General features: G+C 53.5%; 3 protein-coding genes and 1 long non-coding RNA gene across 15 annotated transcripts in view; 2 read left to right on the top strand and 2 right to left on the bottom strand.

Annotated features, from left to right (window-relative positions):
- Nucleotides 1-936, bottom strand: part of LOC110408079 — a 1,535-nt gene extending 599 nt beyond the window's left edge. Inside the window, exon 1 of the long non-coding RNA XR_002444150.1 lies at nucleotides 432-936. This is a non-coding gene — a long non-coding RNA (uncharacterized LOC110408079). The remainder of the gene's footprint in view (nucleotides 1-431) is intronic.
- PDRG1 (p53 and DNA damage regulated 1) lies at nucleotides 1,136-2,488 on the top strand. Its single transcript, XM_021416483.1, has 5 exons — nucleotides 1,136-1,318; nucleotides 1,402-1,477; nucleotides 1,549-1,659; nucleotides 1,853-1,933; nucleotides 2,428-2,488. The coding sequence occupies exons 1-3, from the start codon at nucleotides 1,235-1,237 to the stop codon at nucleotides 1,653-1,655; spliced, it is 267 nt and encodes an 88-aa protein (XP_021272158.1). The 5' UTR covers nucleotides 1,136-1,234; the 3' UTR covers nucleotides 1,656-1,659; nucleotides 1,853-1,933; nucleotides 2,428-2,488.
- TTLL9 (tubulin tyrosine ligase like 9) lies at nucleotides 2,148-24,816 on the bottom strand. Of its 10 annotated transcripts, none has more exons than XM_021416470.1 (19): nucleotides 24,640-24,816; nucleotides 23,813-23,901; nucleotides 22,961-23,017; nucleotides 22,724-22,822; nucleotides 22,481-22,621; nucleotides 18,533-18,671; nucleotides 13,848-14,071; nucleotides 13,400-13,511; nucleotides 12,089-12,274; nucleotides 10,090-10,158; nucleotides 9,691-9,781; nucleotides 9,220-9,260; nucleotides 9,053-9,140; nucleotides 8,110-8,168; nucleotides 7,055-7,251; nucleotides 5,349-5,462; nucleotides 4,742-4,863; nucleotides 4,085-4,151; nucleotides 2,148-2,646 (listed from the first exon to the last, which is right to left on the bottom strand). In XM_021416470.1, the coding sequence occupies exons 1-19, from the start codon at nucleotides 24,799-24,801 to the stop codon at nucleotides 2,391-2,393; spliced, it is 2,313 nt and encodes a 770-aa protein (XP_021272145.1). In that variant the 5' UTR covers nucleotides 24,802-24,816; the 3' UTR covers nucleotides 2,148-2,390. The 10 variants fall into 10 exon arrangements, with proteins under 10 accessions (XP_021272145.1, XP_021272146.1, XP_021272147.1 ...); XM_021416471.1 differs by having other exon boundaries at nucleotides 22,502-22,621; XM_021416473.1 differs by lacking the exon at nucleotides 2,148-2,646 and adding an exon at nucleotides 3,356-3,528.
- DUSP15 (dual specificity phosphatase 15) lies at nucleotides 14,611-21,660 on the top strand. Of its 3 annotated transcripts, XM_021416480.1 has the most exons (9): nucleotides 14,611-14,650; nucleotides 14,834-14,933; nucleotides 15,096-15,256; nucleotides 15,452-17,066; nucleotides 19,122-19,204; nucleotides 19,608-19,657; nucleotides 20,000-20,074; nucleotides 20,563-20,734; nucleotides 20,852-21,660. In XM_021416480.1, exons 4-9 carry the CDS (start codon nucleotides 16,982-16,984, stop codon nucleotides 21,062-21,064), a joined length of 678 nt encoding a protein of 225 aa, XP_021272155.1. In that variant the 5' UTR covers nucleotides 14,611-14,650; nucleotides 14,834-14,933; nucleotides 15,096-15,256; nucleotides 15,452-16,981; the 3' UTR covers nucleotides 21,065-21,660. The 3 variants fall into 3 exon arrangements, with proteins under 3 accessions (XP_021272155.1, XP_021272156.1, XP_021272157.1); XM_021416481.1 differs by lacking the exon at nucleotides 14,611-14,650 and having other exon boundaries at nucleotides 14,792-14,933; nucleotides 17,033-17,066; XM_021416482.1 differs by lacking the exons at nucleotides 14,611-14,650; nucleotides 14,834-14,933; nucleotides 15,096-15,256; nucleotides 15,452-17,066 and adding an exon at nucleotides 18,959-19,034.

Raw genomic sequence — 26,163 nt, 5'->3', positions numbered from 1 at the left:
ATCCCCATCCCCATCCCCATCCCCATCCCCATCCCCCTTCCCAGCACCCAATCCTGACCCCCAGAGGCCGTGTCCACGCATGTGAGGCAGGACAGACGGCCACAGCTTCTACTGCCCACAGAGGTCTGAAGAGCGTGCGTCCCTGGGAAGCAAACCCAGCTCCAGCTCCAGCTGCGATCCCAGCACGCATTATGGAAATCAGGCACGCTGTCTCCTGATCCCATCAAAGCAGAAAGGATCAAATGCTGCCTGCGCGCCAGGCAGAGAGCTGGAGCCAAGGGCTCTGCGGTGGACGCTGCGGTGTGGGGCTGCAGGGCAGGTCTCTCCCACGCATGTTGTGTCCCCCTGCAGCCAGCCCCGGCACCCACGTCACACCGAGACCCCCCGGGAGAGAGCGCTGTGGATGGGGAGCAGCTGGCTCCCAGCTCCACCTTGAAACCCCCACTGGAAAGGAGCATTTCTCAGCTTTGGCATCTAGCCCCAGTCCTGCTGCTTCTTCTGGTTGGTGTCAGGAAAAAATCCAAACCAAGCCTGAATCACTCCCAGCCCGGCCAGGATGCTGCGCGCAAGTGCTCATTTCCACCACTTCGCTGGGAGCCTTCTTATTTTAGCACACGCTGCCGCAGGCTGAGATCTCTGCTGTTAACTGTCACAAACGACTTTACGCGATTAGGGCCGGTAATCTTCCGATCTGGTTAATCTTCCTCCGGGGATTATTCGCACACCAAGTGCCCCGCTCCTCGCAGCCCTCCTCCGGGCCGCGGAACCGCGGAACACCCCGAGATGGAAGGGATGACCGAGCCCAACCCCCGGCTCCGCACGGGGAGCCCCGAAACCAGACCCCGCGACCGAGAGCGGCGTCCCGGCGCTCCCTGAGCTCTGGCGGCTCGGGGCCGCCCTCAGGGGGCAGGACCTCGCCCTGACACCGAGCACGAAGCGCCGTGCCGCGGCTCCGCGCCGTTCCCTCCGTCCCCGAAGAGCGGAACCTCCGCTCCCCGCCGGCAGCGGCCCCACCCCGCGCTCCGGCCCGGCCGCGTCCCGCCGTGTCCGCACGGGGGCGCTCTTCCCACTCTATCCCTACGGTGGCGCTGTCCCCTCCCGGTCCTCCACGGTGGCGGTGTCCGCACGGGGGCGCTCCGCCGCCCGCCGCTTCCCCTCCGCCGCGGAACTCCCGGGCCCGGCCGCGGCAGCCGCCCGGCGGGGAGCGGAAACGGACGGAGCGGGGCTGGCCGCCATGGCGCGGGACCCGGCCTTCGTGCTGCGCTACCTGGCCGAGGTGGAGGAGCTGGCCGAGGACGTGCTGGCGGCGCGGCAGCAGGTGCGGCCCGGCCCGGCCCGCAGCGCGGCACCGCCCTGCCCGGCCCCTCTCCTTCCCTCTCCTCTCCTCCCGTCTCTCCGCAGATCGTCGACCTGGACGTGAAGCGGAACCGGAACCGCGAGGCGCTGCGGGCGCTGCACAAGGACCCGGAGCCCGAGGGTGAGGCCGGGAGCCCCGCGGGGATGGGGGCGGCGTGGGCGCCGCTGAGCCACGATGCTGCTCCCCCGCAGGAAAAGCCACGGTCTGCTTCGGGAACATGTTCATCGAGCTGCCCAAGGCGAAGACCAAGGAGATGCTGCAGAAGGGTACGGCGGGCCCTGCCCGGTGCTGGCCGTGACGAGGTTTGAGCTAAATAACCCCTCGTCTGCGGGCACGCAGAGCCCCGTGGCCGCTGCCATCCCGTGTAGCCCCCGGGCAGCGAGCGCTGCCAGAGCGCGGCTGGAGCCGGCCCCCTCCTGCCCCCAGGTCCTGCGGGCTCTCCGTTGGTCCCGTGTTCAGCCCCGGTCCCCCTTATTCCTGCCCTGCTATTTTCAGATCAGGAACATCTGGACGAGGAGATAAACAACCTCCGGAAGGAGCTGCGTGTGAAGGTCAACCGTCTCTTTGAAGCTCAAGGTAAATTCGCCTGGTCTTGAACCCCACAGCAAAGGTCTGGGAGCAGATGTTGAGGGGAGACTCCGGAAGCTCAAGGTCTGGGTGCTGCTGGGGCCGCTTTTCCTCTCGCTTTGCAATTCCCTCCCTGCTCCAGCAATAATGTGTAGTTCTTGCTGCAAAGCTGTCACCCAGCAGCGTGCTGAACAGGCTCCCAAAGCACACAGCGACGAGCAGGTTGGCTATTAGGAACGGTTTATTCTCCAAAGGAGCAGCGATGCAGTGGCACAGGCTGCCCAGGGGGTGGTGGGGTCACCGTCCCTGGAGGCGTCCAAGAACTGAGGGACGTGGTCAGTGGGCACAGTGGGGTGGGTTGGGGTTGGCCTTGATGAGCTCAGAATTCTTTTCCAACCTTCGTGGTGCTGTGATTGCAGCACTGCCCTCCCCGCATTTCCTGTTCATGCGGAACGCTGAATGCATTTTATAGCGGAATCCCAATGTCCTGCACCTTCTCACAGGTAAACCTGAGCTGAAGGGATTTAACCTGAACCCCATGACCCCGGAAGAAATGAAACTCATCAATCGCATCCTGGAAGGCTGAGGCAGCCGTGCCATCGCTGCGACCGCGTGCAGAGCATGGTGTGGCTGGGCTGTCCCTCACGGTGTTTGCACTGTATCCGACATAGCCTCCAGGATTCCCAGCACTCCTGGCGTTGCTGGAGCCTCTCCTGAAGAACCTGGTGGGCACAGGGAAAGGTGCAGCCCCTCGACTGCAGTTCTTCCAGCTGTAAACCCTGCCTGCTCCTTGCTGAGGACTGGGGGGCAGAGCAGGGCACAGGCAACTGCTGGAACACTGCCTTATTCACGGCCTCTGACAAACAGCTGCTTGCAAGGGGGATTATTAAAATCAGCACTGTGGGGCATTCCTAACTGTGTGTGTGTTTGTTGTTGGGTTTTTATGTGAGGGCTTCTGTAGTTTGGCTTCAGAGCCAGTTCACTGTAGTGTCAGGAACAGGAGTAGGAGGAATTGTAAATCTGCAGTGTGCCCAGAGCATAGTAGAGCTGTGTGTGCCCGTGGTATTAAAACAAAATGAAGCTATACATCTGAAACATGTCAGGAATCTCCTTAAAGATGTGTAGGGAGGAACAGAAGAAGGCAGCATCCTGTTAGTCTCACTGGGAAAACACAGGCTGCTGTCAAGTTGGGAGCCAAAAGAACACAGAAAATGAGGCTTTCAAAACAGGATGGAAGAAGAAAATGTACATCTATTAGCAAAAACCTGCAGCTTAAAGAGCCTGGACTTGGCCTGTAGTAGAGGGATAACTGATTTAAGCTGTAACCCTTTCTTCAGAGGTTGTAAAAGGTCCTGTCTTATGCACTACCCTTCATCCTGAGCTTGCAGTCCCCATACAGGTTGGTTAAAACCACGGTAAGATTTTTGAAAGTTAATCGTAATTGCTAGTGCACTACTGTGATTTTTATTTTTACAAGAAAGCGTCTGCCCTTCCCCTTCTGGACTTCTGTAAAGATTATTTTAATAGAGTTTAAAGACTTCAAACATTGCAGTTGTCCACGTGTCACTGGCTCTCCAGGTAGCTCATCTGCTTTCCACTTCAAGCTTAAGTTAGAGACACACAGATTGAAAGTAATGTTAACTTAGAATCTGAGGCACCTTACATCTGTTCTGGAAGTGAATGGCAGTGCATTGCCAAGTGCCTGTGTTATAACTGCACTCTTACATAACCTGCATAGTACAGCCAGGAAATGTCTCTAACATGTGATGGCAAGGTTATTTTTACAGTATCATGGCAACAAGTTTTATGATCTGACATGTTTCCATAGTAGTAGCAGCAGAAGGATCAGGTGTCTGCTTTCCCTAAAAGCTTTGTTTTGCTGGTCAGACTGCGTTCAGCTGCTTTATTTTCTCATACTCTATGCAGAATGCAGGTGGGAAGCTGAGAAGCCAGCATCACCTGCGAGTGCCTTGTCAGCCACTGTAAAATATTTTATTCGAGCCTGTCACAGCTTCCCAGCTGGGGAAGCCTTCAGAAACAAGAAGGCCAGCTGTCTTGGGCTAAGGCGGAGAGAAATGTGAACTGCTGCTGCACAATAGGAGGAAGAGAGACCATGAACTTTATAGTAATCTTCCAAGCCAAGCTTGGGATCGGCCTTACACTGTCTGCTGTGCAGGAAGATTCCCGAAGAGCTCTTTCAGTTGTTTCTTCCTGTCATTGAAGCAGCCTGCAATGAAAACATTAACAGGGGAGGTGCACAGGACCTTACCTTACACCCTTCACAAGCACAAAGGGGAACTGCCCACTTTCAGTTGAAGCTGTGTTTGTGTTTTTTTTTTATCTATGAACTACAGGCAGCGATGGCTGTAGGCACACTGAGCTGAGTACTGCCAAATAAACTCAAGACACATGTTAGCCTCTCAGAAGTATGACCTCAGAATCCAACCACCAATTCATAGCATTAAGAAATAAAACACAGCTAGCTTTAGGGGAGTGCTTAGTAAATGGCTACCACAATGACTGTGGATAAGATTTTCAGTGAAGCTGACATATGGAGAACTGCAACAATTTAAAGCTTGAAAAGCAGGACTATAAACAACATAGTTCCCCCCACGTTTATGTGTTTGTTTTCAGTAGTGCTTCTGCAATCTAGTTGCTCACATCCACTTTTGGAAAGCATTCGTTCCTTTTGGACTCTTCATCTTGTAAGAGTCGATGTTCCCTGTTCTCTTGTTCCAGAGAGAAGGGTGTGTGCTCTCCTCGTGCTGAGGAAGGGATGTGAGCAGGGCACCCTGCCAGCACTGGGTGAGTACATACCTAAGTGTGTGTTTGCCATGAAGTTCCCATTCACAGAAGCACCCAGGTCTCCTCCTCTGCTGACAGGCCCATCGTTCCACATCAGGTCAAAGCCACCAACACGCTGCTCCTTCCCAGTCAGCCTACAACATCAAGTGCAAGTACTGAGGTACTGGAGTAATGATGACTATCTTCCTGTGCACAGGCATAAACTCCTGGTCAGAGACAAAGCTGAAAGCAGTGGATATCTTTCTACTATGAATATCCAAGGTTAGCACAGTTGTAAAGTCAACCACAAAATGATGCAAGACTGGCTTCTTGGAGCAGATCACTCCAGAAGTAATAGGTGTGGGAGGCACAATGCAGAAGGAGCCCTGAAGCAGTTCTTGTGCAAGTCCCAGCTCTAACACTGGAAAAAAAAAAAACTTCCCTTTCCAGCACTGTGCTGTTGTGTTTTCCCCACTCAGAAGCGGGGGTAGGCTTGCCTACTTTGCCCAGTTTCTGGAAATTCATTATTTAACAGTTATAAAGCTTAGCACCTTGCCAAGAAAAGAGAGAATCACAGAATGTGTGAACACCTTCACACAATAACAAAAACCTTTAGAGGGTAGTAAGCTTCTTTGCCCACCTGCCCTCCATGTCCACAATATGAAGCGTGTCTTCGAGCAGGTGACACTTGAGTTCATAGTCTTCTTGGCTACTGGCAACAAGGGAAGGGGACGCATTTACCTCCAGAAGCCAGCTGAGGAGATAGAACAGTAAGTTAGGGAGAAACAGGCAGTTTTACCAATGGCTCACCTAGCAGAAACGTCCATCCACAAAATCATTACACTGCCAGCAGGCAGGAGTAAGTGTGAAGCAATAGGAAATCTAACCCCAAATCTCTTTCCCGCACACTGAGCCAAAGAACATTCTGAGCTTATTGCAAAGTTTCTATTCCTGTTCTCGATGGTAATAAAGAAAAAATCCCCCCAGCATCCAGAAAGACACGCAAGTTAAAACCAAACTCTAGAGAAAGCAGTAAACATCGAGGATAATTCGCAGAACAAGCACTAACCCAGTTGTGGTGTAGGAATGCAAAGTATCCTGGGAACAGTTTGATAGCACAACAGTATTCAAATGGCTCTCCTACCAGAGCCACATAAACGAGGCATGCAGCAGGAGTGGGACCTAAGCACTGCAACCACATCAATGACTTTCAGTCCAATCCACCACTTAGGTTTGTTTCCTGACCAACTGAAGTCACTCCAGCTCCTTACGTGCAGGCTACCTAAGCAATAATTTGGTCTGAGGCTACGAACTGAGTAGATTATACAAATTAGAGCTATCCAGGACCAGAGCTGAGCTGCATTTATTTGCTCATTTGAAGTAAAGCTGTCCCCAGTGGCACTACATGAAATGAGACCGATGCTGACAGGACACATGGCTGTCACAGGTATACCAGCTATAAAGAGCACTGTCAACATAAATCATATCTCAGGGATATTTCCTTACCTATAGCACGACTTGCACTTTATGTAATTAAGGCTGAAAGAAGAATCCAGCTTGTCATTTCTGAAGTACTACTTGCCATTTCTATTTTTCTCAACTCATGTAATGAGAAGTTAGTTGCACTTTCGGGTTCCTGCTGTTGCAATACTTGGGTTGCGCATGTAGCAGATAAAAATCGGAGAATTTCAGCTGAACTTTGAGTCATATTTTTCACTCAGACTACGAGAAGAGCTATATTTAAAACTAATCTAAGTAGAGTCAGATTATGTTTTCAAGTTTTGGGGTTTTTCTTTCTTTTCAACGTCCTCAATTCCTACACAGCCTCTTTCTCCATTAACAGAAGGCACCTCTTTCAGCTGGAGTCCCCCTTTTAGCCATCATAACACAGACACAGGGGATGTACTTTAGTGCTAGCAGCCTCACAGTGGTGGCTGGACATTTATCAGCCCTGATGTATATTGCAGCAGCATCCCATAAGTGGGAGAAGAGAAGGTAGCAACCCTCCTGTCTCTCGCGATTGCTGTGATACATCGATGTTTTCAGGGAAACTTATTACAGAAATAACCAAAATAGCAGGTTTTCACAACACAGGGCTAGAGATTTAACAACTTTACATGGTGCTGCACTCTATACTCTGAGCAAGGACAGCTGCATTTCTTACAGATTCCAGCTTCCTATGTGTAAAACCACTCAAACCTCCCTGTTTCACTTGCAGTTCCTGGACTGGCTCACTTGAAGCCAGCTACCTTCAGGATGCAGAAGTGTCCCGAGGCATCCCCAGCATCCCAGGGAAAGCAGCTGGCCTGACACTATAATCCCTTTTATGTTCATTAACACCCTTACGGTTTCAGGTCCTGATCAATCAAGATGTCATAGCCGTACAGCTCGAAGCAGTGTTTGTCACTGATAATCACTTTCTGAACACTCTGGAGGCTCTTGATGAAAATGTTGTCCATATCCGCAAAGAGAACTTCCACCGATCCCGTTCCATGTTTGGCAGTCAAGTACTGTCTGAGCTGCTGAATCATCCACTTGCAGCCCTGAGACATCCAAACACAATTATACTAAGCTGTTCCCAACAGATGACCACACATTTAATCCGTGTGATTTTTTTTCAGTCATCACTCTACAGTCTCTACAGCCAAGCAAGAATTCTTAAGTAAAAACCCAGAGATCAGAAGGCAAGGGCTACCAATCCCACAATGCAATTAAGCAATTCAAGTTTGATTATTTTATCTATAAAGGAGAGAGGGGAGGAATTAAAAAAATAAAAGCCTCCAGGTCCCCATCAGAAATTCTCTAGGAGTAAATCACCATCTTCTCTTCTGTCAGGGTACCGCAGAGACCCTCCTTTCCATATAGATGGAATTTATAAAAGGGAACAGCCTATAAAATGGGAAGTTCGATGCAATCCTCTCTTACTCTCAAACGCCGGCTCTCTCCTCAGATCCACCAGGCATCTGACATCTCATTTAAGATTATTTTCTCCCTCTTTCAGCTGCCACCTCTTCCGACAGGAAGCTCGATAGTGACAGTTGTGCTAGCAATGGTAACCTTGCAACACTAAGGCCTCAGAAGTGAAGGGCTAAGCCGTAAGCTAGCTACAGCTCAGACGAGTGCTTAAGTAGAAAGCTATCAGAGCTGAAGTCACAAACATCAGCCTTATAGATGAGCAGACAGCTGCAACGCAACAGTTAAAGCCGAATGCTCACCCAAGCTCTCTCCTATCAATGAAATCACATTTATGGGTGTCTGGAGACAGCAGCACGTTTAAGTGGCTGCAGCACATGTCCACAGCGTGGCAGCTGGCACGATGAGGTCAGCTTGCTCGCGTCTGCCAGACGAGCCCCACTGGCAGGCGCCGGGGGAGCAGTCTGCAGGCAGTGCTACTCGCTCACCTTCTCAGGATCGTAATCAGGCGCAGTCTTTTGCACGGCCACATTGGTGAGGTGAACATCTGGCATGAAACAGAGATAAGGATCAAAGCCAAACAGACACTGAGGAAGTAAATACTGAGTTCTTACTCTAAACCAGCCGCCGCTGACTTAGTCCCAATTAATTACCCCCTCTGTAAGCAGAGGCTTCAGCCACCTGAGCTTATATACGACACTGCGTGATGATATCTAAGTGAAAATTTCAGGAAGACATTAAAAAAAAATAAAATCAAAGTAACCAAGAGAGGTATTTGGAAAATGAAGAAGAGATCGCCCTGGACTAGCAGCATACCCCATGGCTGGCATGAAGCTCTTCACACAAATGTGCCTCTAGACTCCAGTGCACCCCCACCCCAGAACGGCTGCTGTTCCTCCCCTCTGGGATGGCTTTTGATCATTCAGAGCAAGCAGGAACTCTGCTGAACTTTCGCGGAGAGAAGTGATGGATTTTCCTGTCTCCTAAGCCATCAAATTAAGGCGGGATACCTTTTGGGAAGACGTGTTAATCAAATAAAAGCTATCAAACTCAATGCAGTAAGAAGCGTGGCACACAGGAAATCAAATAGTTCTGTCCCATGAATCACTTCTGTCCCTACGTTCGCTGAAGCTAAGGATGAAGAAAGGCTGCCAGAATTCAACCACTAACAATAAAACTAGGACTGACATTTCAGCGTGGGTCCTAGCTGATTTGTCAAACTGACATTTCCAGTGATCTGGTGACACCAGTCTGCCAATAAAAAAAGACGGGAGAGAGAACGACAGTGGCAGCAACAGGACAGGAGAACCCTGTCCATGTTTGCGGGAGTCACAAGTGACAAGATCCATCTGATACATCTAATACTAAGCAGCAAAATTACACATTTCTTTTCTTACCCTTCTTTATAGCTCACACAGACAGGTAGGATACAGTGATCATCGATGCTATTCAGAGTAAATCTCATACTAGAAAAGCGAGCAAATCCATCTCTGTATAACCAAGCGTTCAGTGGGATGAACTGGGAGAAAAGGAGAAGAACAACTGAGCAGTAAGATGAGAAAAATCCAGTTCTGATCTAAACAGTGGTTTGCACTTACAGATGTCACTAGAATATAAACTCTTAAGTCAAACTTTCGACCTACAAAGAACAGAAAAATGTCATATAATCCACCTGCTGATACAGCTGCCTAGTCTTAGATGCACTTAACATCAGTTTCTATCTGAATATACACACAAAAGGACTGAAATTCACATTTTTGGTTACTTTATCAGGGGCTTTGTGAACATTCATCTAAGATTAAAAACACCGGTGGGACCACTACTCCAAGCCAATGACAAGCCACAAGTTTCTGGAAAAATAATGCAAGACGTGAGCGTGCATCCCTCTGAATTATTTTGACAAAAATTTGGCCATCCACCCTCATGAAAGAGTTAACTTCAGAAAAGGAGCCACGTGTGGTTCAGCACACAGAACTACCCAGAGCCCCTTCTACCCGGTGGGAACACCGTAGCTTAGGATAGTTTTTTTCCACATAGCAGAAAAGCAAAGGTTTAAATGGGCACCTTACCTCCTATTAAGTATGGATTTTCGATGTATCGCTGAGCTACGTAAGTCTCTATTTGTGTTTCATCCTTCTGCTCATTAGTGCGGCCACCATCCTGTGAGAGAACCAACATGCAGTTTCCCCTCTCAAGGTTGTATATGGGAAAGATGGTGAAAAAACACTCAGTTTTTCTGGAAGCCCTGTCTTCATTTCAGATGTCAGATCCCAGATAAAGCATCCAACTATTTGGGAAGACATGCAGGAAGGGACTTACAGTGAACAGAGCAATAATGAAGGAATATCACACAAGACCAGCACGGGAAACCAGAATAAGTCTTTGATAGGAAGAGGGGACTGAAAGAACAGAAAAAGAACAAAGTGTCTGCTGGGTATTCCCCAAGCAGAATACAAGGTCATGCTCACCGCCTTCCAGTCGAAGATATCCTTCAGTTTTCGGAACAGGAAAATTCCTTTACCTTGTGACCTGCCAACCTACAGCACGGAGAAGCTGAGTTACTTAGCGTTAGGATTTCCTGCTGTTCCCCACTATTTCAGCACAGAAGCCCTGCATAACCTGATTCATCATCTGTTTGTATGCAAGCATATTTATTTAATGTTACGGGGACAGGCAGAAAATGAAGGGATCTGATGAGAGCTCTCTAATGCTATACACTCAGATTTACAAGTGTTAGGAGAATTCCTGGTGGAAAGGGCAGAGCAGGCAGACAGCCTACGGTAAAGTCCCACAGAGACGAATAAACAAACTCTGTCACACGCGTGCAGAAATATATGTAACACAACATATGTTGTTGGGAATTTTTTAAGTCACACTTTAAATTTGTGTATGCTACAGAAGAACTTAATTGAACAGGGATGTCGTGAATAATGTCAGAGAACTACGGCAAGCAAGAGCAGAACAGCTGAAGACAGCCTAATTTGCACTGTGTGTGAAGAAGTGGCCTGGATAAAGCACCTGAGAAGGCAGGCTCCCCAGAGGGCCTTCCAAGGGAAGTTCAGACTTCCGCAGTCCCAGGATCTTCCACTATGCATGTCCAAACCTACAGCATCCAAATGTGGGAGTGGGCAGCCCGGGTTGTCACAACACAGGGCTGCTCAAGAGCACAGACCAACAGAATGAGTAACGGAGTTTATTTTTACTTGTTTGTGAGTTTTGAGGTCAGCCACAAACTATTTCATTTAAGGTGTCGGTAAAATCCCAGTAATCACCGGATTTACATATCTTTGTTTACTGTATCCTGTTTTTTTCCACCATCTTAATTGAGGTTGTGGGCATAAAAATCAGCTTAATATAAGGTTTTCTGTTGCCAGTTAACACATTCCCATTTGTAGGCTTGGATAATCACTAGCTGATATCCTCCCGGCTGTAATTCACGTTAGTTTGCACAATTACCTCCTATTTCCTTCTCAGAAGCTTGCCCTTACTGACAGACCTGACTCACAGTGTAAGGCAAGTTGTCCTGCCCTAGACTTCTTGCCAGACCTACCACACAAAGCAAAGCAACTGTCCTCCCACAGCTCACTAACGAGTGTATTTTCAATTATGTGCCGTGGCCCAATACTCATGATGTTAAATGAGTTGAATCACCTTGCAGAAGCAAAGCACTTCTTAGATTTACGTTGCATTGTTGTGTTTCTTTTAGAAATTACAGTTCCTCCTTGGTTGCCAGGACACTGGTCAAATTGGAAATGGCTCCATTCGCCATTATTCCATGTAGATATAGGTTTTGTGGGACAAATGTGATTCAGAGCGCGAGGTTGCACTTCATGGTAGAGCATGGAAAAGCTAACGTTAACAAAATCCACCCCAGCTTACACTCCAGGCTGCTCATGGAGTCTTCTGTAATCTCTCAATATTCTCAGGATGAAAGTCCACTCAGTAAATTGGCTGGATTTACAAGGGCTGACATTTAACGTAGTGGGATTTCCTTGAAACCAAACAGATGTTTTCATAGCTCCATCTTTAGGGGCTGCCCTAGAACTCTGCTCAACAACAAGCCCAATTAGACAGCTGCCCTGCACACTCATGCGTTCTTGTACACCTGCAGCTGAACTGAAAGATTTAAGAGCATGAACTTGGCCATAACCACACAGTGAGAATCCCTAGGAGCACAATCTGTTCCTCCACAGAAAAATCCTGTACTCTGTGCCTTCAGTATTGAATTAACTTTGGCTCTACAAATAAACTGAGCTGATTTTCAATTATTGAAATAAACTGTAACACAAGAAGGAATGCTTGGGTAGTACACGTTGGCCAGGAAACCAGCCAGAAGCATTGCTGCTTCTAGCCACCCTGCTACATGCAGTTCTTCCTGTGGGTTTCCTGCATGTTTTCCTCTCCTTCCACAGAATGAAGGCATCCATTCATCTTTGTCTCACTTGAGGAAAGTGATCGTGCACTTACTGGTTTCATGATCCAAGTGGTGCCAGGCTTCTTGCGAAATTCTTCCACAAACAAATGGTACTCTGAAGGCAATTCAAAGGTCTTTGGAAAAAAGTCACATCTTGCTGCCTCAAGTTTTCCTGCTTCTCTTTCTAACTGCTTCCGAAACCTCTTCAGGTTCTTTACTAAGTAGTTCTTCCGACTCAGCTGGGTAGAAAGAGGAATACAAGATTAGGCTCGACAGGTGCTCACAGAGACTGGCTCGCATTCATTGCACCTGAGATGCTTCTGGTGATGTCTGGGGACCAACTGCACTACATCATCTGCAAGGGAAAAAGTAAATAAACATAGACACTATTGAGAACTGCTTTTGCTCTCTGGCAAAGAAGGCTTGATTTCAATTTTCTATTTAATCTCCATATGAACACAGGGAAGCCAGAACAGAGCAGGTCATACGACCCATGTGTTACCGTTTCTAACATACCCTTACAGTGCAGACAGCATACTCATTTCCAGCACAGCTCTGCTCAGAACTGCCTACACCAACAGCTGTAATCATGTTCACAGGCAGGCTTAACGCAATCCGCTCCTGAGATTGCTGCCCCTGTGGCACAACCAGCAGAGCTGGAAGCGTATGGGCTCTTGAACCGCTGCAGGTTGCAGATGAGTGTTATAAACCACTGTCAGCCTCCATTTACACTAACTCTGGTGAGCATGAAGGCTTGGAGCAGGCACACATACTGCTCAGCAGCCCTTACCGGGCTGGAAGCAACATGCAGGATGGTAGCAGACCTCGCAGACATAAGATTTTTAGGTGTTGCAACTTAATCTGCTTATAAATACAGGAAAGGCTCCCCAAAACACTACCATTTTGGAGAACCTGTTGCAGTGCACCATCCTTAGATGTACTTTCGCCGGGCAAACGGTATACAAATATATCTAACCCTAATGAATTGGATCTGCAGGAGTTCCCACTTTGCTATGTCAGGAAATGCACCTTTACCTACCAAGGGGAAGGTCTGGTCTTTAACCAGACCCCCTAACACACCACAGCTGGTTTTATTATTTTCAAGTCACAGACTTGTTGGTGTTTACCAGACTGGGAACAGAGCAAAGCAAAGTGTCAGGTTCCCAAGCAAAGCCCTTCCCAAGACAGGGGATGTTGACACATTCTGATGGTTTATCAGAGCTGTAAGAAAGAGGCCAGTTTTCACAGTGGAAAACATTACCAGCTATTTCCACTCATAACTACTTCTCATGGAAACTTACTGACAGCTTAAAAATACCTCCCCAAACCCTCCTAGTTTCACTCCACCTTCGAGGGCTCCTTACCTCATAGTGATTGCGAAAGTGGCAGACACGAACGTGCTCCTCCAAGTACACGTGGTCAAAATTATCCCGAAGCCAACTCACATCGCACCAGAGAAAATCCCACTCCTCCTCGCTGGGGAGAAAGGGCCCATGAAGAGAGCACCGTGCACGTTCACATCACCATCACCATCACCATCACCTCCCCCCCACAGTGCTGCACAACCTCTGCTCCCCTCTGCAGCTCTCCATCCCTGAGCAGGGCTGTGGGATGCACTCCCCATTTTAAACGTGGGGTTCCAGCAGTCCCCACCTCCAGGCCTGGCACAGCCTACATGCTCTGCGGGCACAGCGGGGCTGCTCTGGGACAGGCACCCAGCCCATGGACTTAGCATCCCCTATGAACCCCCAGCTGCCCCCCCGGGACGGAGGCCAGCAGAGGCCCTGAGGCCTAGCACCAGACCGCTCTTACTTCCTCGCCTGTTGCCAGCCGGGCCGGCGGCGCAGCACGTCCAGGAGCGGCCCGGAGAGGCCGCACTTGAAGCGGACGCGGGGGCGGCCGGGGGGCGGCGGCAGCGGGAGCGGGGCGGCCCCACCGCGGACAGCCCCGGCAGCGCAGCACGGCCCGGCCCCTCCGCGCTCCGCCGTTCGCTGCTTTGTCCTCTGGCAGCGCTGCGGGACGCGGGGAGCGGCGGCCTGCGGGGAGAGAGGAAAGGAGAGGCGGTGAGGAGCGCCGAGCCGGACAGGCACAGCGGCAGGGCGGCAGGGCCGCGCTCACCGCCGGCTCCGCCATGCTGCGGGCCTCGCAGGCCGCGCCGTCTCCATGGCAACGGCGGCGCAGCGCCCCGGGCCTGGTTCCCCTCGGGCCTAGGGATCACCTGCGGGCCCCGGCCCCACCCTGCAGGCTCCGCCCCGGCCGCAGGGTGCTGGGATTGTGCTGGCTCTGTGCTTGTCCCCTTCCCCTGTGGTACCCAGGAGGCAGCCAGCTGCCCGTGGGCCATGTGGGGTGGGCACAGCTGGGGTCCTGCGGGCAGTCTGAGTGTTCTGAGCAGGGGGCCAGGCCCTGACCCAGCGCTGGGCCTTCCGCAGCCACGTCACCACCACTCAGGGACAGGTGACGGCACTTCCTTGTCCCATCGGTGCTCAGATCAGGAAAACAGCCTGGCCTTCACCCCGCTGCGGATGACACGGGACGGACGGGTGGCTGGGGACAGCCTGGCCCCGAGCGGTGGCTGAATGCACGCCATCTGAACCCAGCTCCTCACCCGTACTCAGGTGACAGTGCCCGATCTGTGAGGACAGTGAGGGCAGTGACAGCCCGCTGTCCTGCTGGGCTGCGGGGGTCTTGTACCCCCAGCACAGGCACAGCGAGGGCCAGGCATGCCGCTGGGCGCTCAGCCGAACAGACCGCCCTTGATCGAATGGGACAAAGGTTTTGTTCTTCTCTTCACACTGCAGCCTTGTCCGTCCGTGCTGGCAGCAGCGGCTGTCAGCAGACAGCACAGCGCTCCCACACCACGGCTCAGAGGTGGAGTTTCTCCTCCTTTGTCTCCTCCCGGTAAGAAGGAGCAGTCGGTGCGAGGGAGGCGGGTGCTGGGGAAGGGCTTCAGCAGAAGCTGCAGGGGAAGCGGACGAGGTCTCTTCTGTCTCCCGCTGCGGCCGGGGGATTGGGCTCTGTGTGCTGCAATCGAGTCCCTCGTCACAAGCAGCTGTCCCGCAGGAGCGAGCTCTTCATGACAGAAACCTTCCCAGCAAGCATCCGGAGCGGGGACGGCGGCTTTGCCCGGGGACAGGGAGGACAGTAGCATCGGGGACAAGGACACCTGCTCCCCGCCTCTCCCAGGGCACGTGCTGCAGACCATGGGAAATGGCATGAGCAAGGTAAAGGGAGCGCTGGGGTGCAGCTCTGCAGAGCTGGGCGCTGCAGGACAGGCTTGCAGTGCTGGAGGTGGGAGATGCTGGTCGGGCTCTGTTTGCTCTGTGATGCCGAGCAGCGTTACGTGTGCCAGGGAGCCTCCACGCTGCTGCTGAAACTGGCACAAGGCACAGCTGGTGGAAAAGCTTTTTTACCTGCAGGCTGAGCAAAATCAGAAGCAGGCAGGGACGCTGTGTGAGGCTGCAGCAAGGGCTCATCCTGACAGCCACCTCCAGCCACTTCTGTTGGGGCATGCATGCTTTAAACAGCACTGGTGGGCACGCTCCAAAGTGTAGAGGACAGGAGGTCACAGCAAACCCCTCTGAGGGAGGTAGGAAACTTTTCCAACACCTTTAAAAGAAAGGCACAAGTTCCCAGTCACACGCCAAGGAGCTCTGTTAGACCCAGAGGCTGATGGTGCCACACCGTGCTTGCTGGCTCAGGGCTCTGCACGGTGCTCAAAACATCGCTCGATGGAGGGGACAGGCTCTATTTTCTGGTTGGTTGAGCTTTTCCTGGGTCACAGGTGAACAGAGACATCTTCTTTCTGCTTTAATCATCCCCTTCAACCTCTAGCCACTCGTTAGCTGGGAAAGTTTTCAGTGTTTCAGGTGGAACTGCAATGCCCCATTTTATTCAGCAAAGAGCGTATCAGAAAGTTACTGGGGACAAGAATGTGCCATTATTCATGGCTCAGTGTCCTGCCCTTGGGAGCTGGCCTTGCTAAATGGCTCTTTTACCATCTCATTTTCAGTGCAGTTGCTGAAAGTTACAGGAACCCTGTTGATATAAAATTGATCTAAAATGTTAGGAATCGTAAAAAAAAAAAAACCTCCTAAAGCTGTTAGAACAATAAAAATGTTTCCAAACGTGGGCAGTGAAATAAGTGCAAGCATAACTGGGTTTGTAGAAATCACCTCAGCCCACCAAACATGCAACAGAGAGAAGCTGGAAGTGAACCCAACCACACACAAGTGTGTACATGCTATTCATCCTAATTCTCCATTATGGAAAAGAGGGAAAATATAAAATAACCAATGGTAGGAACGGATGCAAGGTATCTCACTTCTGTAATCTGGCATACTGTTCATAGAGGCATTGTCAGGTGATTGCCTTTTCATCAAAAGAAGTGAAATTTCTCAAGGCAAATAAATTTAAGACACAGTGTCCATAGCAATTTGTCCCAGACCTGTTGAAAATGGACTCCCTGTAGAGCAGAGCAGAGCTGGGGCTGTGGGAGATCACGGCTGATTGCTCCTTGCTCTGCCAGCACTGGCCAAGGCTGTCCTGGGTCTTGTCCTCCAGCTTTCCTGGGTACTGCTGCTGCTCCAGGCCTTGAGGCAGCGAGGTGACAGCAGAGAGGTGACTTAGGCACTCATTTTAATGGCAGGACTTTTGCTTTTTTGACTAAGGCTGGGCTCACCCTGGCTTGAGTCTCTCGGCAGGCTCTGCTTTCCTCTGCATCGTGCTGAGACACCGCTGAGCAGCTGTGCTCATCCCATACCCCACTGTGCTACCAGCCCTGCGTGCAGGAGCCTGTGTCCGTGCAGCTCTGTCAGGGCAGGATCAGGTGCATTGGACACAGCCCTGCCTGCAGCATGGGGTGGGATGGAGTCCAGGGGAGGGGAAGCAAGTGGTGAACACTGCTAAGGCAGACACGGTGGCAGGGGAACCCCAGTGCACTGGGTACCATGGTATGCGTTCAATGCTTACAGACTGACATCTCTCTCTGTGTCCTGCAGATCCTCCCTGGCCTTTACTTGGGAAACTTCATTGGTAAGCAGAGCCCCACACTGCAGAGAAGCCCCCACAGAGTTTCCCTGACCTCACGGTCTTGTGCTGCAAGGAAGCTCCCCACCTACATGCCTTTGGTGCCTCTGCCTGTGCTGCACTGGGTGGGCTGTGCTTGGCTTCCCAGGGCTGCTTCGGGAAGGCTCAGGGGCTCTGGGTGTGTGAACGCACAACCCTTCTTCTTCCAGCTGATGGATAAAAGCTGCTTTTCAGCCTGTTCTCTCTATCATAGCTTCCCTGAGATCTCAGGAACCCGGGGGCTGAGTGGGGCCACGACCTTGCTAGGAAAGGCCCCAGCGGATGCATCTCTGCTCTGACACCAGCTGGATCAGGGACATCACTGTCTGAGACCAAAAGCCCTCCCAAAAGCCTAGCTCCCCCACCAGGTGTGCAGCCAGGCAGGATGGGACTGCACACACTTGGGTGTTGCTCCCAGAGGCTGAGTCACGTTCTGACACCAATTCACTGTTATAATGGATTTTTACTGTCAGTCATTCATGACTAAGGACTGGCGTCTGCCATGAAAAAACAGCATTTATCAGAGCTCCTGCCTTCCCAACGGCTCTTTTGACAGCTTGATTCTGGCTGGAAGTGCTGAGAGCATTTGAAAACACTGGCATGAATTGCCAAGGAAACGTCTTAGAAGTGGTGGGGCAGCCTGGCTGGCAGCATCCTGCTACGAGCACACTCCTCACTCCTCAGCATCCAAAGGGAGCGTGTCTGGGGTGAGGACTAGAGGAGCTGCTCCTGGCAGGTACTGTTTGAGAGCCTTGCAGGGAGCACGTGGATGGGACCCAGCTCCAGGCCCATCTCAGAGGTTACTGCAAGCAACCACCTCTGTCTGGGCCTGGCCAGATGCCACCAAAGCATCACTCCACCAAGAAATTCAGGGTGATGACAGAGATTTCAGGCCTGCTAAATTAAGCTCTGACAGCTCATAGAGACATTTTCTCTGACTGAAAGCGTTTTCCAGCCATAATAACCCTTTGCAGTCATGTCACTAATTGCTGTCATGCTGACTGCTGAACTTGGGTGGGAAGGTGATGGCTGATGTATGAGTCCATGGACAGAGGGTCCCCACCTCCCTCTCCTGCACACACAGCATGGGCTTTAACATGAAGCGTGTCTCTTGAGGCTCGCCACTGTTAAATATTCACATCATGCCATTAGCACATCGTATTTCAGATTCTTGGGCCAAGGTTTTACACCCTCAGAAGTTTAGAAACCCAAAGCCACGAGAGGAGAAAATATTAGTACCCATCTCCAGCAGCCTGTGCAGTATCAGCTGGTCGTGTCATGAAAGGAAAGCAGCTACAAAGCTGCTTAGCCAGCAAGATGAGCGGGCTCTTCTCCCAGCAGAACTTTAGTGCTAGACCAGTGACCAGAATCACAACCAGAGGATGCTGGAGCATTAGTAAAAGTAGGTCATTTCCCCAGAAAGCTGAGGATACCTGATCTCCATGCATGCAATTGCAGAGGGATGCACGCAAAGTGTTCCAAATCGCTGTCGTTTTCTGCAGGTCCCTCTGGCCACGCCAAACAGCATTGATGTGAAAGGCTGCAGCCCTGCTCCTGCAGTCTGTAAGATAACTGTAAGATAAAGCAGATCAGTCAGGCTGCAGCAAGTCCCCTTACTACGTGTGCATGCGTGGGAGCAATGTCAACACAGGGCATGTTCTTTCCTCCCTAAGCTAGTGAGCAAGTAGAGGCAAGTGCAAAGCTGCCTGCTTGCACAAGAGAGTGCTTTCTCATGCAGAAGTGAGTTTTCACCCAAGCTGCAAGGTCAAGTGCCTTTGGAGGGAGTAGGTCTCTGTTTTGGTATCCCTGGGTTTGCATTCCCAGGTTTCCAAGAAGCGTTTGCGTATTTGCCTGTGTCTGCTATGTTACCAAGTGCGTAGATGAATGCGGGGGGTGTAGTGCAGCTGTTCCTCCAGAGCACAGCTCTGCGTGCTGGTTTGTCTGTGGGAGCGCGGCGGACGTGCTTGTGGGAAGAGGAGGGCGAGAAATAAATACGTGCTAATATCAAGTTTTATCCTTTAGATGCCAAAGATCTGGAGCAGCTAAGCCGGAACAAGATCACCCACATCGTGTCAATCCATGAATCTCCCCAGCCCTTGTTGCAGGTAGGATGCCAGCATGCAGATTTCCGCAGCTCTCTCCATCTTGCAGCATCTCTCCCTTCCAGCTCTGAGCATCCCATGGCACATCAACCTCTCCCCTCTCCTCAGCAGCAATCCCAGAGGAATGAGGCAGCCCCTCTGCTCTCTGGGAAGCTCGCTGGTTCATGAATATAACCTGGCCTTGACTGCTGATGAGAAGATTTCCAGCTCTCCAATCTTATCTCATTTTCCACCCTCTCCCTTGAGTTCTCATCCCCCATTGCTCTCCCTGCTGCATTGCTGAGGGCGAGCATGGCCCCGTCCCAGAGCAAAGTTGTGCTGTGGGAACAGGGCCCAAGGGGAGCACAGGGTCAAGGAGCAGGGACGCTGGTGGCTGAGCTTCTCCTGTTCCTTTTATGTCTTGCAGGACATCACCTACCTCCGCATTCCCCTGCCAGACACGCCTGAAGCCAGCATGTGAGTACCCGGTGAGGCCAGCACAGCAGGGATACAGAGAAGGAATGGGCATCCTACCTGAGAACACAGGCAGAGCTGCCTGGAGAGCAGGGGAAAGCACAGAGCTGGCCAAGAGCAGTGGCATGTTCAGAGTGTGAGCAGCTGAAGAGTGCTATGGGCCATTCCTTGGGAAATGAACACTGAGCTGCTCGGATCTCAGCAGCGAGTGATGGTGCCTGTAAAGTAGCAGGCATTTTGTTTTAGTGCTTGGTCCTCAAACTCTCTGGGCTGCATCACCTGCGGCCTAGAAATCGGGTTCCACACCTGTAGTCCTTATTCTGCTTGTTCTCTTTTTCCTGCTAGCAAGAAGCACTTCAAGGAATGCATCAGTTTTATCCACCAGTGTCGCCTGCAAGGAGGGAACTGCCTCGTCCACTGGTAAAACTTCTTTATCCACAAGTAATGCCATGTTCTGCCCAACACAGCACAGCTGAGCCCACAGAAGTGGTCCTGCCACCAGAACCCCCGCGTTAGCTGCCCACATCTGCCAAAGTCCCAGTGTCCATGAACAGCAGGCTCAGCTGCAGCCCCCAGCTGAGCAGGATTTGAGGAGCCCCTTGGAGGATGGAGAACCACTAGAGAGGGGCAGCTTTTTGCTGCAGTTAAGCAAGCGGGAAGGGAGCAGTTTGGGTCAGGCTTCCAGGCAGTGGCTGCTGCTTTCACTTCCCCTGGGAAGCAGGGTATATTTATAGGCACTGTTCGAGAGGACCTTGGAAGGGTTTTGGCTTCCCAGAGAGCAAGTTCTCTGAGAAGAGGAACCAAAATAGCTGAAGCACAGGGGTGGAACAAGGGGCAGGCATGGGGTCAAGGCAGCAGCCAGGAGTGCACGCTGCTGTTGGTGGCCCACACGCTCTTTCCTTTGCCAGCCTGGCTGGGATCTCCCGCAGCACCACCATTGTCATCGCCTACGTCATGGCCGTCACAGAGATGAGCTCTCAGGAGGTGCTAGAGGCCATCAGAAGCGTGCGACCCGTTGCCAACCCCAACCCCGGCTTCAAGCAGCAGCTGGAGGAGTTCAGCGGCAGCGCAGCCCGCAAGGTGGGATGCAGGACAGAGCAGGGACAGGGCACCAGATCCCTTCCCTACGCCTCTTGCTCGCAAGCTTGGGCTCACACTGACACAGGCATGCCACTCTGCTTCTCCCTCTTTCCCCAGATGCGCAGGCACCTGAAGCAGAGATATGGGACATCTCCCTTCAACGACGAGGAAGAAATCAAGGCCCTGCTACCAGTGGGGAGAGGAAGAGCATCCCGAGCAGAGGGAGCTCGGCAAGGACTGGTACCAAGGGCCAGGGACATCAAGAGCACTGTTCCCTTTCTGCTGCGGGTGAAGAGGACGTTCTCCTGCATCCCAGCTTGTCTGAAGTGATCCCAGCCCGGATCACCTCATGGCCTGGTAAAGACTAAGGAGCTGCAGCAGCAGGGAAGTGCCGCATCGCAGAGCCACCATGAGCCCAGCTCCTTCTCCTCTCTGGGTTCAAGCGTGCCATCTTCTGTCCTGGCTTTCAGCTATTGGGGGAGGGATTCATTCACACTGCTGTACTCTGCAGGGTCAGCCCATTAGTGCCTGGTGTGTGAGGACATCTGGCAGGAGCACAGATCACAGCTCCCAGGTCACTGTGGCAGAGTGACAGACAGGGCTTCCCAGCACCCGGGTGATGCTGACAGCAGCTTTAGCACCTCAGCACCAGCTGCATGGGCCTCAGGGGCACACAAGGTGCAGGAGATCTCGCTGACTCCTCGGGGCAGTTTTCCCACCAGCAGCAGCAAGCTTCCAGAACCGAGGTGGGTGCGGGGGCACATTAGCAGCTAATCGTGCTGTACTGGTGCTCCGGGCCAGCCAAGCACAAGCCTCGAGCAAGCACTGCAGCTTTCAGTGTTCATTGCACCGCATTCCCACTGATCCCAGGGCACAATCTTTAAACGGTGGGAAATAAATGTTTAACCTCACCAGACCTCACTAAAGCAGAGCCTTAAGCCATTTTGCTTAAATAATTTCTATGTCCTTGTGGTACTAAACTTCTGTTTAATGCAGATTGACCTGCCTGGGCCAAAGAGGGGGAGCTGGGGCAGAAAGTTCCTGGCACAGCATGAGCCTCTTCTCCCAGCCAGGAGATGAGAAGCCTGCATTGCTGTTGGGGACACGGGGGCAGCTGCAACCCCACAAATGCAGTTTAGAGTTGTGTGAGCAGCACCCAGCCATACTTCGGCGGCGTCACCCATGGAAGCCACCCATGTCACTGGGTTGCAGGGCAGAGGTTGCTCCTAAGAGCCCTGCTCAGGGCAGGGGCCAGGAGCCCTGGTGCTGTGGGGGGGGGCAGGAGCAAACAGGCACTCACATGGATCCTGTTCTGCTGCACCTTCATCACACCTCAGAGCTGGAGACTGCTGGGAGCTGCAGGAAGAGTGGCCCACACCAGGTGGTACAAACCCTGCTTCTTTCCACCCTGTGCTGTTAAATACCTCAGACTGTGGCGGCCACAGGTGAGGATGATGCTGGGCTGCCCAGGTGGGACATCAACATCACCTGTGCTGGATGCTGGGTGACCCCAGGGCCCCTCTACACCCACAGGTGCTGCATGGGGTGCGTGGAGCCACGTGGGGTGCCTGGCACATGGGCTTTGCCACACTTTTAGGCACCCTAAACCTCCCATTCATTTTCATTACAGTAACTTAGCACCACCCCCCACCACTTCTGCAGACCCCTGCCCCACCGCTTCCCCTGCTCCCTCACCCCACAGTGAGGAGATGTGGGGGGCTCCAGCCCAGCCCTGCAGCCCCTCACCCGAACACGCTGCATTTGCACCTGGGATTTCCTGGTCTGTGCAATAAACCCGTACCAAGGCCACGTGCAGAGCAGCAGCACCTCCAGGTCCAGGTCCGCAGCACTGCAAAATATTTATTTTGGCAGATCCGGTTTGCACAACTGGAAAAATACAGGCAAGGGCAGCGTTAGATGTGAGTTAATGTTTGACTCCTTTTTGAAATGCATTTCAGCATTAAAAGCAGAAGGGTTAAGCAGCTTCACCTTCCCCATGCAGGGAGCAGCACAGCTGGGGAACTGACTGCTGAGCATTTTCCCCGCTGGCACAGTAATTGCATCCCTGGGTCCTGCACGTCACCGCTTCTGTGAGGAGAGAAGAATTCCCCGGCTGATAAGGGCTGATACGGCCAGGCTGGGTCTGCCTGATGAGCTTAGATTAGCTCCAGGACTTGGATCCAATTTGTGCAAGCCACTGAGATGGCAGCAGCCCCTTGGCATCACCTCAATGCACAGAGGAGTGACGTGAATCCTCCTTTGTAAAACCACCGGGCCCTTTTCCTGGAATAAAGCATCTGGATCACCCCAGCGAGGGGTGAGGAGGGGGCAGGCGCTGTCCCTGCCCCACTGCCCTGCAGGGGCTGGGACAGGGCTGGTGCTCAGCCCACATCTAAGCTGCTGCTGGAAATCCCCAGTTTGCGGTGGAGAGGCCACGGCAGCTTCCTGTGCTCTGCGTTCCCTCCCAGTGTCCCCGAAACCCCGGCCCAAGCAGGATGGTTGTGCACTGCCAGGGCCAGCGGGCTCCTGTCCCCCGTCCCCAGACTGCCCTGTGCAGTGCTGGCACCCGGCTGTGCCCTGTGCCATGTGGCTGTGCTCCATCCCCACACGCTGTGGGAAACCCCAGAGAGGGGAAGGCCAGAACCTGGCACTGTGTCGCCGCTTATTCATTTTGAGGATTTCCAGCTCAGAACAGCCTTGATGCTGGAAGCATCATCCCCGGCCCAGAGGTAACTTTCTCTTACTCAGAACTGGAAATGAAACTCAGTGGGGCGGTGATAGAGCTGCAGCATCAGCCCCCCGAGCACAGCGCACAGTGCAGTGGAGGAAAGAACTGATGCAGCCACCATCACTGCTTGCAGCAGCTCACACCAGCCTGGCCCCGTGGTTGGAAAAGAGCTGCAAGATCCCCAAGTCCAACCCCAGCCCACCCCACTGTGCCCACTGCCCACATCCCTCAGTGCCACATCCCCAAGGCTCTGGAACACCTCCAAGGACGGTTACCCCACCACCTCCATGGGCAGCCTGTGCCGGTGCATTATCTCTCCTTCTGAAAATAAATGTTTCCTAATATCCAACCTGACCCTCCCCTGGTGCAATGTGAGGCCATCACTTCTCATCCTATCACTGGAGAAGAGACCGAGTCCGTTCTTGGCCTGCGTGGGGTCCTGCAGGGGGAAAAAAAGGATGTGCCCAGCTCCCAAAAGCGGGAGAAAAGGGGAGCACAGCTCCTTAAGGACAACAAAGCGTCAGGAGCCCAAGCACAGCATCAGGGCACTGCGGAATGCGAGGTGTCCCGGTGCATCCCGGTGTCCTGGCGCGTCCCGGTGCGCTGTGCCCTCCCCTCGGGCCGGGATCCCGGGGCGTCAGCGAACCGAAAGCGGCGTCAGGAAAGGGAAAGTGAAAGGCCGGGTCCCGCCGCGCTTTCGCTTTCAGGGCCGCCGCACGTTCCCGAAGGCGGCGGGGCCGGGCCGGGCCGGGCCGAAGTCGGGATGGCGGAGCCGGGGTCTCCCATGCGGCTGAAGGAGTGGCTGATCGCGCAGATCGACAGCGGCCGCTACCCGGGGCTGCGCTGGGAGAACCGCGAGCGGACGCTCTTCCGCATCCCTTGGAAGCACGCGGCCAAGCAGGACTACCGGCAGCAGCAGGACGCCGCTCTCTTCAGGGTACGGCCTCTCACCGGGCTCCCCCCGGAGCTCCCCGCACCGGCCTCTTGCTCTCGCTCCCCCTCCATCCCCGCGCTGCACCGCCCCGTGCACCCCTCGGATCCCCGCCGCGCCGGTTTCTTGCACCCCCCCAGTCCCCGCAGCGCCGTCCCTGTTCCCCCCGGTCCCCACTGCCCACTTCCGTGTCCCCCCATCCCCGCAGCACCGACCCCGCGCGCCTCCGCTCCGCGCTGCACTCACTCCGTGCGCTCCCCGAGGGTCCGCGCTGCACCAACGCCGTGCGCACCGCCGGACCCCGCTGCTCAGCCCCGTTCCCCCCCGGGACCCCCGATGCCCAGCCCCCCAGCTGCCCCCCTTCCCCGATCCTCTTCGAACCGGCTCTGTGCCCCCCTGAACCCCCATCCCCTCCAGCTCCCAGCTTCGGGCTCCCACCCACGGGCTCCTCCCATTCCCGTGCCGCCCCCCCAGCACAGCCCCCGCTCTTCCCGCAGGCTTGGGCCGTCTACAAGGGCAAATACCACGAGGGCACGGACAAGGCGGACCCATCCACCTGGAAGACGCGGCTGCGCTGCGCCCTCAACAAGAGCACCGACTTCCAGGAGGTGCCCGAGCGGAGCCAGCTGGACATCTCCGAGCCTTACAAAGTGTACCAGATCGTGTGCGACGGCACCCGGGATACAGGTACCCCCTGCCAGGCTGCTGTGCCATTCCCCAGTGTCCCACATCCTATGGGCTCCTTCCCCTTCCTCCCTGCTTCTCATCCTCTGTGGTGCTCTGGGCTGTGCTCAGGCAAAGCGCTGTGCTGGGGTCAGGACTGGGCTGGCTTTCCCTGTGCAGTTTTTGGGGCTCAGTGTTTTGTTCCCTGCTCCCCACAGAGAAGGATGAGAAGGATGGTAGAATGCAGCCCACAACCAGCAAGGACCCACAGGTGAGCCATCCCCCACCGGGGAGCGTGTGGGGAGGTGGGACCCCAAATCCCCATTTCCTATGGCTGCTCCCCCTGCCCGCATCCAGCATCCATCCTGGTTCCCTGTACCTGGGGGCCCAGGGATAGCAGGAGCTGGCTCAGGATCCCTCATTGCCCTCACTGTGGCTACTCTTGTTCCCAGGGCCACATGGCTGAGGAGAGCCACCGAGGCACAGTGGGGACATGCCACACGCCTACGTTGCCCCTGTTCACTGCCCATCCAGCAGAGCGAGGTGAGAGAACGGCCTGGTGGTGGGGGGGGCACAGGGTGGGACCAAGGACAGAAACAGTCACCGCCCTGCAGGAGCCACCCTGCTCTCCTGGTGCCCACACCACCTCCACCCCAACCCAGGGTACCACGTGCGGGGAATCTTCTACGGCTGGAGCCCGACCCGCAGCCACCTACTCCCCAGGGCCCCATCCTTCCTCCCTGCCGAGGATGTCAACCACTCAGGTAGGATCTGTGCCAGCCAGGCTGCAGCCCCCCCGCGACCCCCAGCCCCACGCTGACCCCCGCTTCCTGCAGACTGCTGGCTGCACATCCGCCTGTACTACTGCGACGTGCTGGTGAAGGAGCTCACCACCCGCACGGCCGAGGGCTGCCGCATCGCCTCGCGCACTGAGGGCCCCTACGGCCCCTCCTGCATGGAGCAGATCGAGTTCCCCCCACCACGTGCACTGGGAGGCAGAGGGTGGGCGGCTGCCGTGACTGAGGTGCTGGAGAGGCTGTTGCCCCACCTGGAGCGTGGGGTGCTGCTGTGGGTGGCCCCCGAGGGGGTCTTCATGAAGCGCCAGTG

This window comes from Numida meleagris, chromosome 19 (genome assembly GCF_002078875.1).
Source record: "Numida meleagris isolate 19003 breed g44 Domestic line chromosome 19, NumMel1.0, whole genome shotgun sequence".
In the NCBI taxonomy this organism is placed as follows: domain Eukaryota; kingdom Metazoa; phylum Chordata; class Aves; order Galliformes; family Numididae; genus Numida; species Numida meleagris.
Note: the sequence above shows the minus strand (reverse complement) of the source record. Positions and strands in the feature narration are given on the sequence as shown.